The sequence below is a fragment of the Sphaeramia orbicularis genome, chromosome 8 (assembly GCF_902148855.1).
Source record: "Sphaeramia orbicularis chromosome 8, fSphaOr1.1, whole genome shotgun sequence".
Taxonomy (NCBI): domain Eukaryota; kingdom Metazoa; phylum Chordata; class Actinopteri; order Kurtiformes; family Apogonidae; genus Sphaeramia; species Sphaeramia orbicularis.
The window spans coordinates 6,928,495-6,947,513 of NC_043964.1; the positions used below are offsets into that span (position 1 = coordinate 6,928,495).

Consider the following 19,019-nt stretch of genomic DNA (forward strand, 5'->3'; position numbering starts at 1 on the left):
CCAGGACCTGAACCTCCAGGACCCGAACCATGTGGGTGGGGCTGCGGTTCACACATACAGTCACTTACGCTGATGTGAAACAAAACTGAAACTGAACATACACTACAAACAAAAAGTTAAGGATATTTTAAAATTTTTGGCCTATTTTTTCTAGTTGGGATTCTTGCACAGCGCTTTTTGCATTTTTGTGTGGGAACTGAATTGAAACATTTTTTTAATGACCAGACATGTCAAAAATGACCCAAAAAAATGACAAAAAAAATAATTTCCTTAACTTTTTTTTGTAGTGTACTTTCAATGTCCAATTCCTGACTTCTATTCCTCTATTCTACAGCAGATCTGATAAGAAATTTTCACACCTTCTTTCCTGTATCCACTGGACCCCCCCCCCCCCCCCCCCCCCAACACCAACAACACACATACTGCTCTATGGACCCCCCACAAATGCTGGGCCCCATGAATTTGCGCTCCAGATAATAACCTTCCAACGTCCAAACTGGTTTGAATTCCACCTGTAAAAACACTCGACTTGTGCTGAAAATAACATTTTATTGGTCATAAAAACAGGCAGATTCAACCTCCAGGTGCAACATTCAAGTATAAAATCACCTTCGTGGTTCACATGCACGTCCCTTATTTCATCCTTCCACTGATCGATTCGGCTTCACCTTTATTCAAACTTCAGCTTCTGTTTCAACAACAATAAATTAACCGCAGAAAATCGACATAGAATCCAATGAAAACACAAAAATACAGCATCACAGAGTCCGTTTCCCCCCCAAAACGGGGGTCTTTAGGCCCGTTTTCAGACGTTCAGAGAAAGAAAAAGAAAATAAAAACCAGCAGAATGAACCGACGTTTGGCATCAACGCACAGTTTTACATAAAAAAAAAAAAAAAAAAAACTCCAACTGAAAGGAAATAGATCAATGTTGTTAAAACCAGGTGAGTTCAGGTTCCACATTCAGACCAATATGATATAAAGTAAAAATAATTATACAATAAGCTATAAATAATGACAAATACAAACTTTTATCTGTGTTTTAGTGCAAAAATAACTTAGGAGTAACTTAACATGAAATTATGAAAATATTTACATTTACAAACCATCTTTTCACACAGAAACGTGAATAACCTGAAAAAAACCTTAAATTTCTTTTTTTTTTTTTAAATCAGCGTAATTGTACCAATATTCTGCCTCAGTTATAATTAACACGTTTATTACAGATTAGATCTACAAAGGCACTAAACATTTAATAACAGAGAATATTAGTACAATTACATTCAATTTTCTTTAGAGATTTCAGGTTGTTCATATTTGTTTAGATTCATTTTATTGTTAAAGGAGAGTTTGTCGGTGTTTCCATGGTAACTATGGAGCCTCTGAACGTCCAAATATGGTCATATCTGATGACCATGAAAAGATGAAGAACTATATTTACACCAATTATTTCCATGTATTGATCAGATTAGTGGATCACAGGTATTAAACAGTTTAGATCAGTAGATGGTTTTGGTTTTTGAGGGTTCACTGAAGAAATCCTGGATGGTATGAAACTATCAACTCTCTTCATTTTTCAACTATTTTGCTGATTTTCTCTTCACTTTTAGAATGATTTGTTCACTTTTATGCCATATTTCAAAGTTTTTTTGGTTCTTTTTGCTTATTCTCATTTTTCATGTTTTTGTACATTTTATCCTATGAATTATTGAGGTAAAATTATATTTTACACCAATTATTGACATGGATTGATAGGATTAGTGGTTCTAAAGTTATTAAACAGTTTAGATCAGTAGATGGTTTTGGTCACTGGTGTACATTTGGGTCTTTAAGGGTTAATAACAGACAGAATATCAGTCCAATTACACTGATTTATATGAAGACATTTCAGATTATTCACATTTTTTAAAGGATAGTTTAAAAAAAATAGGATGTAATTCTACTTTTTTTCACTAAAACCAGTAGAAAAATGTGAATTTGTCATATTTATAGGTTTATAGGTTCTTATATAATTATTTTACTTCAGATCATATTGGTCTGAATGTGGAACCTGAACTAAAATCATTAATTGTTAAATTCTTCAGTGTCATTTTTACGCTTCGGGCCGGTTCTGGCTCAGGGGCCATATGTTGGACACCCCTGGTCTAAATCTTTTGTTCGTTGGTTTTTTACAACGTCGAGCAGCAACAAACAGAAAAGTCAGAGAATGTAAGATGTTGTGCTGACTAAACCCAGTTACAGTTTCTATGACAGAGAAAAGAAACCCAGAGATCAAAAGTCGACAAGACGCCGAAAAATAAAGAATTCACATGAAGCTTCAGTTTCTACGACGGTGTTTTAGGGCCGTGTACGAAAATAAAAACACTGTCACTACGAGAAAAAAGTTGAAAAATATTGAGATAAAACCCATAATTTAATGAGAATAAAGTTAAATACAAAAAGAGTCAGAATTTTACCAGAATAAAGTCGCAATTTTATGAGAATAAAGTCACAGTTAGAAAAAAACTCAGAATTTAACGAAAATGTCATACTTTTGTGAGATTAAAGTCATAATATTCGAGAATAAAGCCATAATTGTACAAGGATAAGTCGTCATATTTCGAGAATAAAGTTGTAATATTGGGAGAATAAAGTCGTAGTTTAGAAAAAAAAAAAATCATAATTTAACGAAAATGTTGTACGTTTATGAGATTAAAGTCGTCATATTTCGAGATTAAAGCCATAATATTATGAGAAAAACGTCTTAATTTAAAAACAGGTGGAAAAATATCATAATTTAGGAGAACAAAGTCGTAATATGAGAATAAAGTCGTAATTTAAAAAAAAAAAAATCATAATTTAACAAAAATGTCATACTTTTATGAGATTAATGTTGTTATATTTGAGAATAAAGCCAATATTACAAGAATAATGTAATTCAAAAACAGGCGGGAAAAAAATCCTAATTTCCCAGAATAAAGTTGTACTCACTAGTCACATAATGTAGAATTTGGAACATTTTGTGAGGTTCTACTTTCTTTTGGGGTTTACACACAAAGGCCAAATACTGAGCCTATTAGCCCCACCCACTAAATACTGAGCCTATTAGCCCCGCCCACCATCAACACATTAGCATTAGTCGTCCACTGGAACAGAAGTGAAAGTTGCTGCTTTGCTTGTTGCGTTCGCTGTAACTGGAAACTCTGTCATCAACAAGGATTAAGGGTTACAATTTATAAATTATGACTTCTTAATTGCACTATTGTGAAATTATTCTTGAAATATTACAGCTTTAATCTCATAAAAGTACAACATTATTTTCGTTAAGTTTTTTTTTTTTAAACTATGACTTCATTCTCATACAATTATGACTCTTTTGTATTTGCTTTATTCTCATAAAATTCCGGGTTTTTTCTCGATATTTTACGACTTTATTCTTGCAGTGACAGTGTTTTTATTTTCTTATATAATCCCTAAAACATCGTCGTTAGTTTCCCTTTAAAGGCCGTCAACGCGGTGGTTTCAGATCCGAGAATACGTGTAGAATACAACCTGAGGTTTACGATTATCTGGTCAGTTTTTCCATCTGATGTGTCGTGTGTGTTTCTATAAATGTGTTAAATGTACGTTTTTTGTTGTTTTTTTGTCGTCATTTACACAACAGTCAAGTTTTCATCCAAATGAATCTGGGTCAATGTTCATATTCATATAAAACTGCATTTGTGTGAATATTTAGAGCAGGTTGGACGTAAAAACCTGAGTCTGGATCAAACCTGGTCTTCATTAGTTCCATCAACGTTTGCATCAAATGCGACGTTTGTGTTTCGTTTTTGTCATAATCGTCGTTTATCAAACATTTCTACACATGAAAATCCAAAAAACAGCTTTACATTCACCTGTTCATGTGAAAAGGAATAATAATAACAAAAAATATAATAATAATAATAATAATAATAATAATAATAATAATAATAATAATAATCGTGGAAATGGGAAAATCCTAGTGTAAAGTCAGTGAACTTCAGCCTCTTTAAATGGAGAAAACGTCTTCTTCTTCTGCTGTTTTATAGATGTAGTGTCGCCGACAGCGCCACCTTCAGACCCACTTTATTCAAACACGTTCACAGAAACGCACGTTTGTCTCATTTCAACATTTCGCTTCAGTTTCTTTTGTTATTTTATGGAAACAGGTGTGACTATGTTTACATGCATCTGTTTATGCGACTTATTCCATAAATGAATATTCCACGAACATTCCTGTTGATATGCAGCCATTTACGATGTACGATTGTGACTTTTGTCCCCTAAATTCAAACTTTTTCTTGAGCTGTTGTGACTTTTTGGTTGGATTCAGACTTTTGTCGCTTAGATTTTTTTAAACCAAAATTGTGACTTTGATAATTTTTTCTTCATCAATGATGACTTTTGTCATAAAATTGTGACTTTTTTCCAAGTACATTGACTTTTCTTTCCGATTCCAATTTTTTTCTTGCACAATTGTGACTTTTTCTCCTAAATTCCAACTTTTTTCTTCCAGTCATGACTTTTTGCTCAGATTCAGACTCTTTTCAGTTAGATTTTTCCCTACAATTGTGACTGACGATGACTTTTTCTTAAGCAATGATGACTTTTGTTCCATAAAATTACAACTTTTTCCAAGCACAATGACTTTTCTTTCAGATTCCATTTTTCCTTGTATGATTGTGACTTTTTTTCCTAAATTCCAACTTTTTTCTTCCACAGTTACAACTTTTTGCTCAGATTCAGACCTTTTTCAGTTTGATTTTTCCAAAAAATTATGACTTTTTTTTTTTTTTTTTTTTTTTTTAGCACAATGACTTTTCTTTCAGGTTCAGACTTTTTTCTTGTATAGTGATGACTTTTTCTGTTAGATTACAGCTTTTTGTGAACAATTAGGACTGGCCGACAGTGGAATATTCATGTGCATGTAAACACGGTCGGTCAAAGTGCAGGCTCGTGGGTCAGTTCAACAGTACATTAAAACCAGATGCCGACTGGTTTCCAGGCACTAACTCCATCCGTCACCGAACCGTTGGATCGTGGCGACTTTCTGGACTTGGGTTCTTGTCATCAAAAACAGCAGCAGTGAATCCATCCATCAACAGGATCTGGATCATCAACGAGGAGTCGGACTGGATCACATGGTTCTACCTCAGGAGAGTTTTTAACAAAGAAATGTCACTTTTGACTGTTTGGTTTGTGAACGTCCAGTTTATAGTGAGTTTAAGTCACTTTTAATCATTTTGTGATTTTTAACCGACAGTTAAAAATCACAAAAACTAAAATGCAGAGATTTTTACTTCAAAACCTGTGAAACATGAAGATTAAAGACCAGTGAAAAGACCTGAACCAGGGCTGAAGTGGATTAAACCAGTAAAATAATAGAAACACAACCCAAAAAACCACTAATATAACTAATGACAACTTCTGTGGGAAAGTAAAATGACATTCACTTTTACAAACTGTCCTTTAAAACAATGTGAATAACATGAACCTGAAATTTCTAAAGAAAATCAGTGTATTTTTAACAATATTCTGCCTCAGTTTATCATTTATACATGTTCATTCTAACGTGCAGATCTCAGCAGATCTACAAATACACAAAATATTTTAGCAGACAGAATATTGGTCCAGTTATACTGATTGATATGAAGACATTTCAGATTATTCACATTTTTTAAAGGATGGTTTAAAAAACTAGAATGTAATTTTACTTTTTTACACTAAAACAAATAGAAAAAGTTGTATTTGTCATTATTTTTATGTTATTTTGTTCTTATTTAACCTGGTTCTGATCCACTTTAGATCATATTGGTCTGAATGTGAAACCTAAACTGTAATAATTGTTAATATCTTCAGTCTAATTCTTCATCCCATGGACTGGATCAGACCCTTTGGCGGCCGGTTTTGGCCGACGGGCCGTATGTTCGACACCCATGACTTAAACAGATTCATCAGAAACAGATGATGTGATGTGATAAGATATTTGTCATGATTATGTTTCCTTTTGTGTATAATTGTCTGAATAGAGCGTTGTTGTGTTGTTGTTCAGAATGACTCGTTTCTGTCATGTTTCTTCTTCTTTTATTTGTTTTATTCTAACGTTTCGGTCCATTATGATCCTTAAATACGGACCAGAGTTTCATCTGTATGACTATTTTTTTTAGTGAACCAGTGACAGAAGTTAAAAAAAAAAAAGCTAGAAAAAAGTGTTTTGCTCAACCAAAAGGCCTTAAATATCAGCCCATTTCTGATCATAAATCCAGTTGTAATCTCCAGGTTGACCAGCAGATGTCACTGTTAGTGGATGGATTCACTGCAGCTGTTTGAACCCAGGTCATGTAATTAATGGTTCAAGTGTGTGTGTGTGTGCGTGTGTGGGTGTGTGTGTGTTTTTTTGGCTTTTAACGTGCACGTATCCATCACAGTAGTGGAATCAGGTCAATGCCACGTGCATGAGCATCAGTTTGTCCTTTAACCTGCAGACTGCCTCCTCCTCGTCCGCACCCAATCAAATGCTGTCGTAATCCGACCCGCCGCCGGGACTCGGCCGCCCACTCGGCCACGAAGAAGGTCATGGTCCCGAGGAACCCGCCCAGAACCAGGATGAGCAGCTGCCAGTGGAGGAGCAGGAAGTTACTGTAGGAGAATGCCACGGCAGCCATGATGGACTGAGGAGGAAAGAGAAGGAGAAGAATGAGAAGAAGAAGGAAGAAGAAGGAGAAAGAGAAGGAGAAGAAGAAGAGAAGGAGAAGGAGAAGAAGAAGGAGAAGAAGAAGGAGAAAGAGAAGGAGAAGAAGAAGAGGAAGGAAGGAGAAGAAGAAGGAGAGGAAGGAGAAGAAGAAGAGGAAGGAGGAGAGAGAGGAGGAGGAGAAGAAGAAGAAGAACACAAGGTTTCAAAGACAACCATTAGAAATAGAACACAAACTGGTCTCATGTGACGTCTGTGGTGGTCATGTGACATCTGTGGTGGTCATGTGATGTCTGTGGTGGTCATGTGATGTCTGTGGTGGTCATGTAACATTTCTGACCTGGATGAACTTGAAGACGGCGAAGGCGGGGGCGCTGTCATCTTTGAACATGAAGCCGATGATGCTGAGGAGCTGAGTGTTGAAGCAGCTGTCGCCCAAACCCAACAGGAAACTACACAACAAGGCCACGCCCAGGCTGAGGACACACAACAGACACAATGATCAACAACATACAAACAAACCACAAACGATAAAGACACAAATGAACACAACACACGAACAACAAATACGCAAACAACAAACAAAAATACACACAACAAACACACACAACACACAAACAACAAACACAAACAACAAATACACAAACAACATACACGCAAACAACAAACACACACCATACACACAAACGAACAAACACACAAACATAGACATAAACACACACACAACGAACCAAAAATACACACACAGACACAAATACAATATGAAAAGATGTAAGAACAGACATTGGTCTTAAAATGTGGTTAAATTCCTGCTGAAATCCAGAGGTTAATATTAGAATAACAGGTGATAAATCAGTTTAAACTGGCTTTTAAAGGGTTAAATCCACATGGTTTGACGTTTCATTTTGTCTTATTTGAATATTTGTGAAAAAAAAGAAAAAAAAAAAAAGAAAAAAAAAACCTTCCAGTTCATCTACTGATCAGATCGGATCACAGTTAATTATCTTATTTGGATCAGTCTACTTCCTGGACTGTCTGGGGTCGTCATGACACCAGGGGTTGAGGCCCCACCCCTCCTCCTGCTTCCTTGCTGTGTGTTTTTTTGGGGGTGTGGCCATCGTACTTGGGTTGCATGAAGGCCCGAGCGTCTGTTTCCTGTTTGGGGGCGTCGCTGGCGATGTTGAGGAAAATCAGGTAGAAGGCGACGAAGTGGATGACGAGTCCGAACAGAACCACCGGGTTACGGCCGAAACGGTTGCACTTGTTCAACATCCCAAAGACGCCCCTCCTGGATGGAAGAGGAAGGATGGGGCACCATGAGTTAGACGGAGAAGGCGGAGACTCGTACGACAGCCAATTAGAAACAGGTGAAAAATACAGAAATAATACGAACGGGAAACATTTACAGAAGATTAGATGCTCATTTAACTTAATTAAACATTCATCAGCCTGTAAAAAGAGTTTATATATTTTCATTCACTGTTTTATTGTATATTTATTTTTTTTTTCCACTTTAAAGAAATATCAAGTTTTTTTTTTTACACATTAATTATGCTTTCTCTCAGATTTCTGATTTAAATATCAGACAATTTTACGTTCTATAAGTTTAGTTTAGATTTTATTGATCCCTCAGAAAATTCATGTTCCAGTATCAGAACAAAACAAAATGTACAAATACAACAAATATTACAAGAAAATACTACTACTACTACTACCACCACCACCACTACCACTACTAATAATAATAACTAATAACTATAGAACCAGTAGTTAAAAAGAAACAAACAGGCAATTCCATATTAGAAAGTACTAGTAGAAATAATAAAGTACTTATGTAATAATGTATTGTAATATTAATTATTATATAAATATTTTAATAACACATGGTAAAAATTATGAGTGACAGTAGTAATGTTGTAACAACAAAGTAATGAGTAATATCATAAGTAATAGTAATATAATAATAATAACAATAATAATTTCTTGTAAATTTATTACTTTAATCTCTTTTTTAAGCATAAATTTATACTTCCATAATCTCAGTTTCTCATTATTTCTCATCATCTCATTATTTCTTGTCCATTTATGACTTGAATTTCATCAGGTAATAAAAAGACTTTACAAACCCCTTAAATATTCTGTTTTTTTTGTCATAGATTTGAGGTTTTTCAGGTGAATTTTCCACTTTAAACAGAACATCCAGTTTTTCTTCATCTTTTTCTTCTTTAGGACATTAATCTAATCTTTAACCACAGAATAGGACTTTTTTTCTCATGAGTTTGTGAGTTTTTAATTGTAAATCCATGACTTTTTTTCCAACAGATAAACTAATCACTTTATAATATTCTTGTAAATGTATCCCTTTAATCTCATAGAAAACAAGAGGTTTATTCTTAAAACTATACAAGTTTTTAATCTCAGAGAACATTCAAAGGTTTAGTACATTTGTGATTGATCTCAGAATAAGTCAGATTAGCTTTTTGTCATTTTTTTCCTCATGAATTCATCGTTTTTATCTCAGATGACTTCAGAGTATCATCTATTAAGAGTCAGTTCTACATGTAAAGTGCCATGAAATAACTTTTATGATTTGAGATATAAATAAAATGTGACTGATTGAATTTGAAGTTGTTTTCTTGTCATTTGTGTGATTTTTCCTCGTTAATATCTCTTCATATTTGAATTTTTCTTGTAAATTTCCGTCTTTATTCCTGCAGATGTGTTTTTTTTTTCCCCTCTCAGATTATCAACCCCCTTCGCCGCCGCCGTTTCGTCTCTGCCCCCAGACTCACCCAGGATCTCTCCAACTCCGATGCAGATCCCCGAGATGCCGATCAGACTCTTGGCATCCTGTCCGAACTGCGTCATGGCGCCGATGCAGGTTCCGTAGACACCGCTGTAGAAGGTCAGTTCCAGACCTGAGACGCACACAGTGACCTCACATTAACCCGGGACCTTCTGACCCCGCCCCCCCCCAGAGCCATAGAAGAGAGAGAGAGTTACGACACGCTTCAATGTCGCCACTACGGTGATCAGGTGGTTCATGTAAGCCTCAATAGTGCCAAACAAACGGAGCACTGTCCTGTTCTTCTATTGGACAGACAGCAGTGAGTGGGTTATTAAATGATATACACAAATAAAACACACTAGTCTGTTTACAACCGTTGTGTCTCTACTGTATGCGTGTTAGTGTCAGTTGTGTTTTTCAGTTGTGTGGACCACTGATAGGACTGACATTAGTTCTGTCAACAGGTTTACATTTAGTTAGAGGTTTACAGAAGGAACACAGGACGAAAAAAAACAAAACACTGACAGGTAACGTTAATAAATGATAAATAAAATAAGTGTCAGAGTAGACCCATATTTGTACCCACAGTAAATTACACTAATGATCACATGACCTCAGCTGACAAACTGAACCCAGCACCACCAGGTTCAGCAAAACAACTAAAAAAAACCCACTGAGAACCACATTTGGACTAACAGTACCTTACCTTAGAAACTCCATCATTTGCATTTACATTTACATTTGTGCATTTGGCAGACGCTTTTTTCCAGAGTGACTTACAGGGGAAGATTAACAATTAAGCACTCTCTCTACTTCTTTTGTAAAGCACTTTAAAACAACCAAGTGCTGTACAGAAGAATAAATAAAAGCAAAAATAAAAGAATAAATACAAGAATTGATTAAAAACATAAAACAGCTGTGCAATTAACGACGGTATCGTACAGAAGAATAACAAAGCAAAATGATAGAATAAAATACAGGAATAGATTAAAAAAAGGATTTTTGAGTTACTTACGGGATCTGACAGAGGAGTTCAGGATCGGTTGAAGGATGGGGTGGGGGTTATAAATTAAACTTCATCCCGCTCCTTTTTGAATGTTGGACTTTTATATATCTCCTTTGTTGTTTGGTTTTAATGCTAATTCTAAATAAATAAATAAACAAGCAAACTATTAGCCCTGTCTCCAGAATCCTAAAGGAGGTCCATGATTCATCCGTCATTTTTTACAGTGGGAGTGTATGGAAGGGTCGTAACTCTGTTTTCTCTACCGCTGTGACCCCCCCACCTACTCCTCTTCCTCCTCCCTCCACCCACCTGTGTATGCGATGCAGATGCTCAGCAGCAGCATCTCCTTGGTGACGAACAGTTTACAGGCTTTTACTGGAGACGATAAAGCACCATTAGTGAAAAGGACAGACAACAGGACGGTTTATGACGACAGAGGCGGAAAAACTCACTGAAAGCGTCCAGAGCTTGTGAACAGAGTCCAGGTTGAGGAGAACTGCAGAAAAAACACGACAATAATCAGCTGACAAAGACAAACTAGTTCTAACTGGGTCATAACGAAGGCTACGTTCAGGCACAACTCAGATTTTTCGGTGAAATCTGATTTTCTTTTGTGCCCCTGGATGAAGTGGGTCATGTGACTGATGTGGGTCATGTGACTGACACTCACCTGACCACGGAGTTGCTGTCTGACTCCCCCTGCAGTAATGCCTCTGTGGCCTCAGAAGAAGCGGACTCAGCGTCGGGTTTTCGGATCAGAAAGAACAGGAAACATCCGACCAGGCTGATGACGGTGAGTGAGATGAACACCGTCTGTCTGTCTTTGTCTGAGACACCAAACACCGGTTACAAAACAGAAAAGATAAACGACCGCCGTGAAAAAGATCAACACGAAACAGTACCTGTGATGTGGACGTGTCCATGCCAGGCACAGTAGACGTACAGATTCCCAAAGAATAAACTACAGAGACAAGGAAACGATAAGGGGGCGGAGTCAAGGGAGGTTCACATCTGGTCAAAAACATTAAATGATAATAATCTACACCAAACTTATATTTTTGGGTCGGTAATTAGTTATATTTTCAGGAAAATGTATTTTGAAATGAGAAAAAAATGTGAGTAGTTTTGTGAGTGTGAATGTTTGTAAAGTGACCAGTTTAGTGCCGTCATTCTTGATTCATTTTATAAACTCTATGAATAAACTACATTTATTCCAAATACATTGATATTTGACTATTATATTATTTATGTCATATTCTAAACACACAATGTTCTAAATAAATAAATGCCTATGGGTGCTTCTGTGAAACTGGGTTTATTTTAGTATCTGTCACTTTTCCATCTTTTTAGACTCAATAATAAAAGGTAAATGTAGACATATTTCCCCCAGGATGGACCTAATGATGACCTCAGATAAATGCACAAAAAAATACAATATCTTCTTACTCTGAGCCATGCCATAATAACTTTAGAATTTTGGAAAAAAAATAGACGTTAATGTTTTGTCCATCTGTGATGCAGTAGTTTTAGATATTTTTCATTTAAAAATATTTAAACTAAATGTTTCCCTTTGAGTCTGTTTCAGATGGACTCTAGACCTTTACAATTATGCGGAATATTTGTCTGAAACTGGTCTGGTTCAACAGTGATGAATCAAACAGTAGTGGGCGGTCCATGTGTGAGCCCGCCCTTGGACATGAGAGGACAGACTGTGGAGGACGTGCATGTCCAGTCAGAGGACACCTTCACCTAAACTGCAGCAGAGCCCAGAATATTCCACTGTTTCTACCGATGGTGCTGTCGCTGGAGTTGATGGCAAGAACGTTTCCCTGAGCCGTCCACAAAACTGCAAAAACACACAAAAAAAATAACACAAAATGGAAACAAACAAGAAAAAAGTATGAGCAAATCATCAAATGAGTCCAGTTTTCAATGATCATCAGCCTTTAACCTAAACTCGTGTTAGTTCAGGTTCCACATTCAGACCAAATTTAGACATTTAAGAACAATGTTCTGCCTCAGTTTATCATTTATACATGTTCATTTAACGTACAGATACAGTGGATCTACAAATACACACATTTAATAACAGACAGAATAATGGTACAATTACACTGATTTTTCTTGGGTTGTTCAAAGGTTATTTGTATTTTTGAGAATGTAAAAAAATGTCATAATTTAATTTTACTTTTGTGAAGACAAAAATGTGGCGTTCTCATCATTAGTCAGTTTTTATGGTGTTCCTTTATTGGTCTGTCGTATGCGGAGCCTGACAGACCGGTCTGACCACCCTGTACTCCACCAGAGTCCAGATCCACTGGTCTCACCTGCTGCTCCGATTCCCACCAGCACCGAGGCCGTGTAGAAGGTCCAGGTGTACGGGTAGATGAACATGGCAATGTAGCCACTGTGGACAAAGACCACACACACATCTGACAACAGGGTCCACATGGGGGCCATAAGGGGTCCGCATGGGTCCACATGGTGTACGCATGGGTCCACATCGGTCCGTATGGGTCTGTTACCTGTAGAGGAGTCCGCTGAAGAACATGGACAGCTGAGGTCCAATCACAGCCACCACTGAAGGAGCATGAGGTTGGAGGCAGAGAAGACACTGTAGATGATGGCAAGGCTGAGGAGGACAAACCAAGAAACAAACTGAAACACAATGTGGAAAAACACACACAACACAAAAACAAACACACACACAAACAAATAAACACAACACAAAAACAAACACACACACACACACACAAACAAACACACACATACACACCACCACACCACACAAACACAACACACGCATACAACATACATACTCCACACACACACCACACACCGATATATACACACACACAAACACAACACACAACACAAACACAATATATACACACGACACACATACAAACGCACACACAAACACAACATACACATACACACCTCGGCATACCAACCATGACAGTAATAATAAACCTGCTTGATGAGTCACAGTGATGCATTCTGGGAGTGTCTCTTTCCTACTGTGACTTATTACTCACTTCCCTCCTGGTTTTAGTGGTGAATTCATGTAAATAATTGTATATAATAGTGATCGTGTTGTTTTGAAGTGTTCTACCAGTGTGTTTTAATGTGTTTTTGTTGAGTTTTGCTGGGTTTTTTTGCCCCTATTATCACTGTTTATATCTGTATTTTTCCAGTTTGTATGGTTTATTGATAGTTGTATTTTATCTGCAAATTCTATAAATGTATGTAAATGACAGAAAGTGAACACAAACTAACACACAGGCTAAAAATGACTAGAAATAACTAAAAATAATAAGAACAACATGGACACAGAATGATCTAGACAAACTCAAATGTATGAATACATGGAAAATAGATGAAAATTTATTACTATAATCTTAAAAGTTTCATTATCAACATTTGAAGTGGTTTTTCACAATAAATATGACAAAAATTCAGGTCTGTTTTTTACTATAACACATTGTTTTAAGCATTTATTCCTATAATAATGATATTAATGGACAGATACTGAAAGGTAAGTTCTTCTTGAAAAAAGGTGCAAAAGAATTGTTGAAAAACATACATTTTCTGACACTTTTATTACAAAAACAACATAAATAATCCAGTCCTGTTATAAAGGGAGTCCTTAAAGGGTTAAGTCCCTACATTAAGGTCATACCAGATGTTTCCTGACACACTGAGTAAACATTGTTCTCTAAAACCTCAGATTTAATTACACCTCTGGCCGTTTAATCTAATTACATAAGGTGCCATCAGGTCTGTGTTGGAAAAGCACTGAAACCACTTTACCTCGTGTATCCCGTCCCATTGAACTCCGCACTGTGAAAGTTCTCCAGAACTGTTTGCTGTGGAGAAAAAAACAGAACCTTAAAGCTTTGGTTTTGTTTGGCGGTGATGGACATGGGTTCCTCGTCAACGAAACTGGACTGACCTCGATGTTTCCACATGTTTGGAAGGCGGTGAACATGAACATGAAGCCGAAGCCCAGGATGATGATATTCAGCAGCTTCTTCCCCTCTGGACTCATTCTGGGGGATATTTCCTATTTGTGTGAGGAAGTAAAAGCTAAGAATGTGCTGTCGTCTGAAAATAAAAAACAATGAGAAGAAGTGTTATTACAAGAGTTAAAATCCAACAGAAACATGTCAATTTATTAACTTTAGCTAAAATCATGTTGTTTAATAGAATAATATTGCATTCATTTCACCAGTGCTGATATAATATTTACATAATTTTCTTTTCATCATGTCTTTTACTGACTCCAGTTTCATCCATTACTTTATTTCTGCCTCCTTGCATCTTTCATTTCAGATCATTTAATACCGCAAATAACCAGTTTCTTCAGCTTTCATTCAAATTAAACTTTAAATCAACTAGAATTTCACATTTCTCACTTGTTCTGTCAAACTTAAAATCTCTGAATGAAAACTTTCATTTGATTCACCTCAATCCAAACTCCATGTAAAAAGCGCTGTTTTATGACAAACTCGTGGCCTTTTTACAACGTTTAGGACTATCATAAAACCCAAACACTTCTTATAATTCCTGTGTGCTATCAGAGTATTTCGGCTCAGAAAAAAACACCATCAGATGCAGTTTTACTTTAATTAAACCTCAACTTCAACAATTGCTTTCATTGTGCGTCAACACCCAGGTTCATGCGTTTACAATATCAAGTAACAGCCAAAATTCACAATAAAAGTTAGATTAAGCGTTTTTACTGGATTAATTATGAGCCGAATACATTAGATCCCCTTGATTAGTGTCAGATATAAATACGTGTTCTATTAAATAATTACTTCCGGTTTTAAGCAATTAAATATAAAATGATGAACTTTTATATGAGAGTTCATCTAAGCAAAAAAATGAATGTTAGGAAAACAGCATCTTATATGTCATTAGTAAAGACAGATATGGGTGTATTTTTGTATGTGCAGCGTTGAAATGAATACAACATTTGCGTTTTTAACACATAAATCAACTTACCAGCGGTGTTGAAGCTGCTAATGTTTGCTAGCTTTCCTCTCCGTTCGGTTTCAGTGCGTTAACGGAGACATAGTTAGCATTAGCTCTGTGTCCGATTCCGACAGCTTAAAGTAACTTTAACATGCTGGTTTCCGACGCGACAAAAAGATACTTAGTGGTACTTTCACCTCACCGGGCAGAACGACTCGCCTGGAGCTAGAAAAAGCTGTCATGTGAATAGCTCAGCTGACCGAGACGCTATCTCATGTTAGCATAGCACCGTCGATCTACAAAAGCTGTGACAGTGGAGGAGCGTTAAAGGCGCATGCGCAATACCCGATCCACGTTTGTGTTATCTACTCATGAAAAAAAAAACAAAACAACAAAGTGCTATACTTCCTGGATCGTGTTTTTCTATTATTTTTATTTTAATAATGGTTACCTAAATTTTATAGCTTTTTTGGTCCTTCATATTTATAAATAAACTGTATTAAAAACACGTTAAAATTTTATATATATTTGGAATTTGACTTTTGGGGGAATTTATTCTGCTTAATTTGTAAAACTTTCTAATTTTTTTATAAACGGGTCATTTATGTCATGGGCTCTTAGATATGATTTTAGTAACAACTTTAGCATTTTCCACAAGAACAAGTGACTTTTATACAATAAATGGTGTCATTATGGAGTTATTCTCATCACTATGAATCATCCATAGAAAATTTTCTCAATGTATAACCTGGTTAATCTCTGTTTATTAATTTAAACTCTGGATTTTTCTGAGAAAATCATATATTTTCCTATATTTAATTCACTGATCATGTAGATGTTCATTATAGTGAAATAATAAATTCAAAGGTAATTACATCAAAACAAAGAAAACTGAAGAAAAACTGTCTTTTTCAGTCCAATCTGTCATTAACTGAACATAAACCCAGTGTGTCCACCCAATGTCATTGATCCAACTCCATGGGTTTTACTGGTCAATCAATGTTGTAGAAGACGACATTGTTGCCATGGTAACTACAGAGCCTTTGAACGTCCAAACGGGTCATATCTGACCAGTTATAATTATTATTTATGATTTATCATTATTGTTCAGCACAAATGCTCCAGTCGTTCATTTTCTTTTCCTTGTCTTTTAAAATCTTTTCATTGCAAATTATTTATATTTCTGTATATTTTTATGTTCACTGGATTTATTTACGTTTCATCAAATAAAATGACATGATCCTAAAATACCCCAAGTCTTTATTAACTGATGTGATTTTCCCAAACTCACCACATTATGAATCTATGAATAGAAAGAACATGAGGATAAATGTTCTGATCCTTTGTTTGAAGACATTCAGTCCTGAAACGAAGCTTTTATTCTGACGTTCATTCATAAATCAATAAATGTGAGAAAATCTGTTAAAATCTCCAAATCACATAGTTTGTACTCAAGGTTTTCCTGTTACACATCATCAGTTAATGATTTATCAACTTATTCATTCAAAATGACTTATTTATTCAACTGATGAGTCACTAATTCCATCAGTTTTATCAATAAAAGGGTGAGTACTGCTTCCATAGAACTCAGCTTCTGTCAGAAACAAAACACATCCAGGTTTTGCATTTAATGGATTAATGAGACACAGTAAACATGACATAAACCTGATCTGACGATAACATGTACAATGAGTCGATAAAAACACGCATCAGTCAAATCTTTGGATCTCAGACCAATTAGTCTTTATTTAATTCAACTTGTTAAATTGAAGTTTCAAAAAACAAGAGATTGAAGAATATGGGGTTTATCAGAGATGGAGGTGAAATGTAGATGTGATCTGAAGCAACAGGAAAACAGGACATAAAACATGTAGGTAGGTTTAGTTTGGGTTGAGCAGATCCAGTCACAAAAACACGTCCAACTGAATATTAACCCTCTGGTGTCACAGATGTCCTTTAATCACCTAAATATGTAATGTACACAATACAGTGGTAATGTCAGAATGGTTTTATACAGTTTAAGTTTTAAATAAAATGTATTTCATCAACTTGAGCCATAAATAAAAATATCAAATACTCAATAACTGTTACATTTTAACCCTTTAAATGACGTGTTCATAACAGAAACAAACTATATTTTTTGATGCAAAAAATACTTAAAACATTTTTTTTTCAATATTCTACAAAAATTTACTGTTTTATTAGTTGTTTATTTTTCCTCCTGCCATATGTCAGTGATTAACACCAACATTGGTTCATATTATATTATGTTTTTGCTTGGTCAAATGATCTGAAATGAAGAAACAATCATGAAAATTAATAATAATATAATAATAATAATAATAATAATAATAATAATAAAACCCACAAGCGGTGTTAAGGCCCTCGCCCTCCTGTCTCCCTATGCGACCACCGAGGCCACCGAATGTGAACGGACCCATATTGTACGCTTGATCCGACATTCTGCGAGATTTACACACTTTAATACTTCTGAAAACAACGCTTCATCGTGAGCTCGTCACAGCCACGCCCAACATTTGATCAAAAATGTAATTTATTACTTTTGATCACAAATGTGTAGGTGATTTTCACCAAGTTTGGTCCAAATTGGATGTAAATCCTAGGAGGAGATGATGAAAGTATGAGGGGGGGACTCTGACAAAAACCCATTCATTTCTATGGCACAGTTTTGGTGTTGTCATGGCCGGGTTTTGCCCAATCAACATCGAGTAAACCTTTAAGCTCCGCCCAGGTTTTCGGGGGCCGTCTGGAGTACCAACCCTGAAGCGGGGTCTCAGTTGTTGTTCGCAGAGTTCAGATCTGCAAAATCTGTGAGTGCAGTCTGAGTAAGAATGGCCCCAGAGAACGGACGTCCGAAAAACGTAAGTCTGTTTCAGTTGACAGCAAAACCAAATGCATCTTGGGATATTTGCAACCAAGTCCACATGACACCACAGGGGACGCTGGGACACTGTGGTGGTGGTGGGGGGGTGTTTGTCTGTCTGTTAGCATGGTAACTCAAAAGTTATGGAAGGATTTTGATGAAATTTTCAGGAAATGTTAAAACTGGCACAAGGAAGAAATGATTAAATTTTGGTGCTGATCGTTTGGGGCAGCTGATCTGCCTTAGCGGAGGTCTGCACTCTTTGGGCCGGATTTATTAAAGGTTTGCACGTGTAAAACGTGCACAAACTTGACTGTGCATGCAATAACATGTTGAAGCTTATCTACTACAGGGCGCTAAGGTTTGCACCTCTCAAATGGGCAAAATAGCTTCTGCAACCCATTTAGCGTGTTTGCCCTGATGCAATATGGGCGTTTCTGCCAGAAGGGGCAAAATTATTGGGAGGAATAGATGCAAATATTTATTTAGCGCGTGCAATGTGATTTACCAAACCTGAAACTGATTGCGGTGGCTGATTTTGCGTCTATATTTAGCGTGTGTGGAGGCAGGTTTTAACTGGCACAGCTTTGCACAAAACTGGCTGTAGGTGTTATAGTGAGGAGGAGGCATAGGCATAACCAAAGGGAAGGCAGAGAACCAATCTGTTCTT

The 19,019-nt window shown here is 36.2% G+C and overlaps 1 protein-coding gene across 1 annotated transcript; it reads right to left on the reverse strand.

Moving 5' to 3' along the window:
• Window positions 1-6,236: 6,236 nt before the first annotated feature.
• LOC115423776 (UNC93-like protein MFSD11) lies at window positions 6,237-15,714 on the reverse strand. Its single transcript, XM_030140816.1, is given in 16 exon segments — window positions 6,237-6,533; window positions 6,535-6,671; window positions 7,032-7,167; window positions 7,815-7,976; window positions 9,480-9,609; window positions 10,795-10,860; window positions 10,938-10,981; window positions 11,156-11,312; window positions 11,388-11,446; window positions 12,235-12,331; window positions 12,813-12,892; window positions 13,011-13,077; window positions 13,080-13,117; window positions 14,299-14,354; window positions 14,441-14,592; window positions 15,496-15,714. Coding segments are annotated over 15 exon segments (1,347 nt in total). The 5' UTR covers window positions 14,537-14,592; window positions 15,496-15,714; the 3' UTR covers window positions 6,237-6,511.
• Window positions 15,715-19,019: the final 3,305 nt, after the last annotated feature.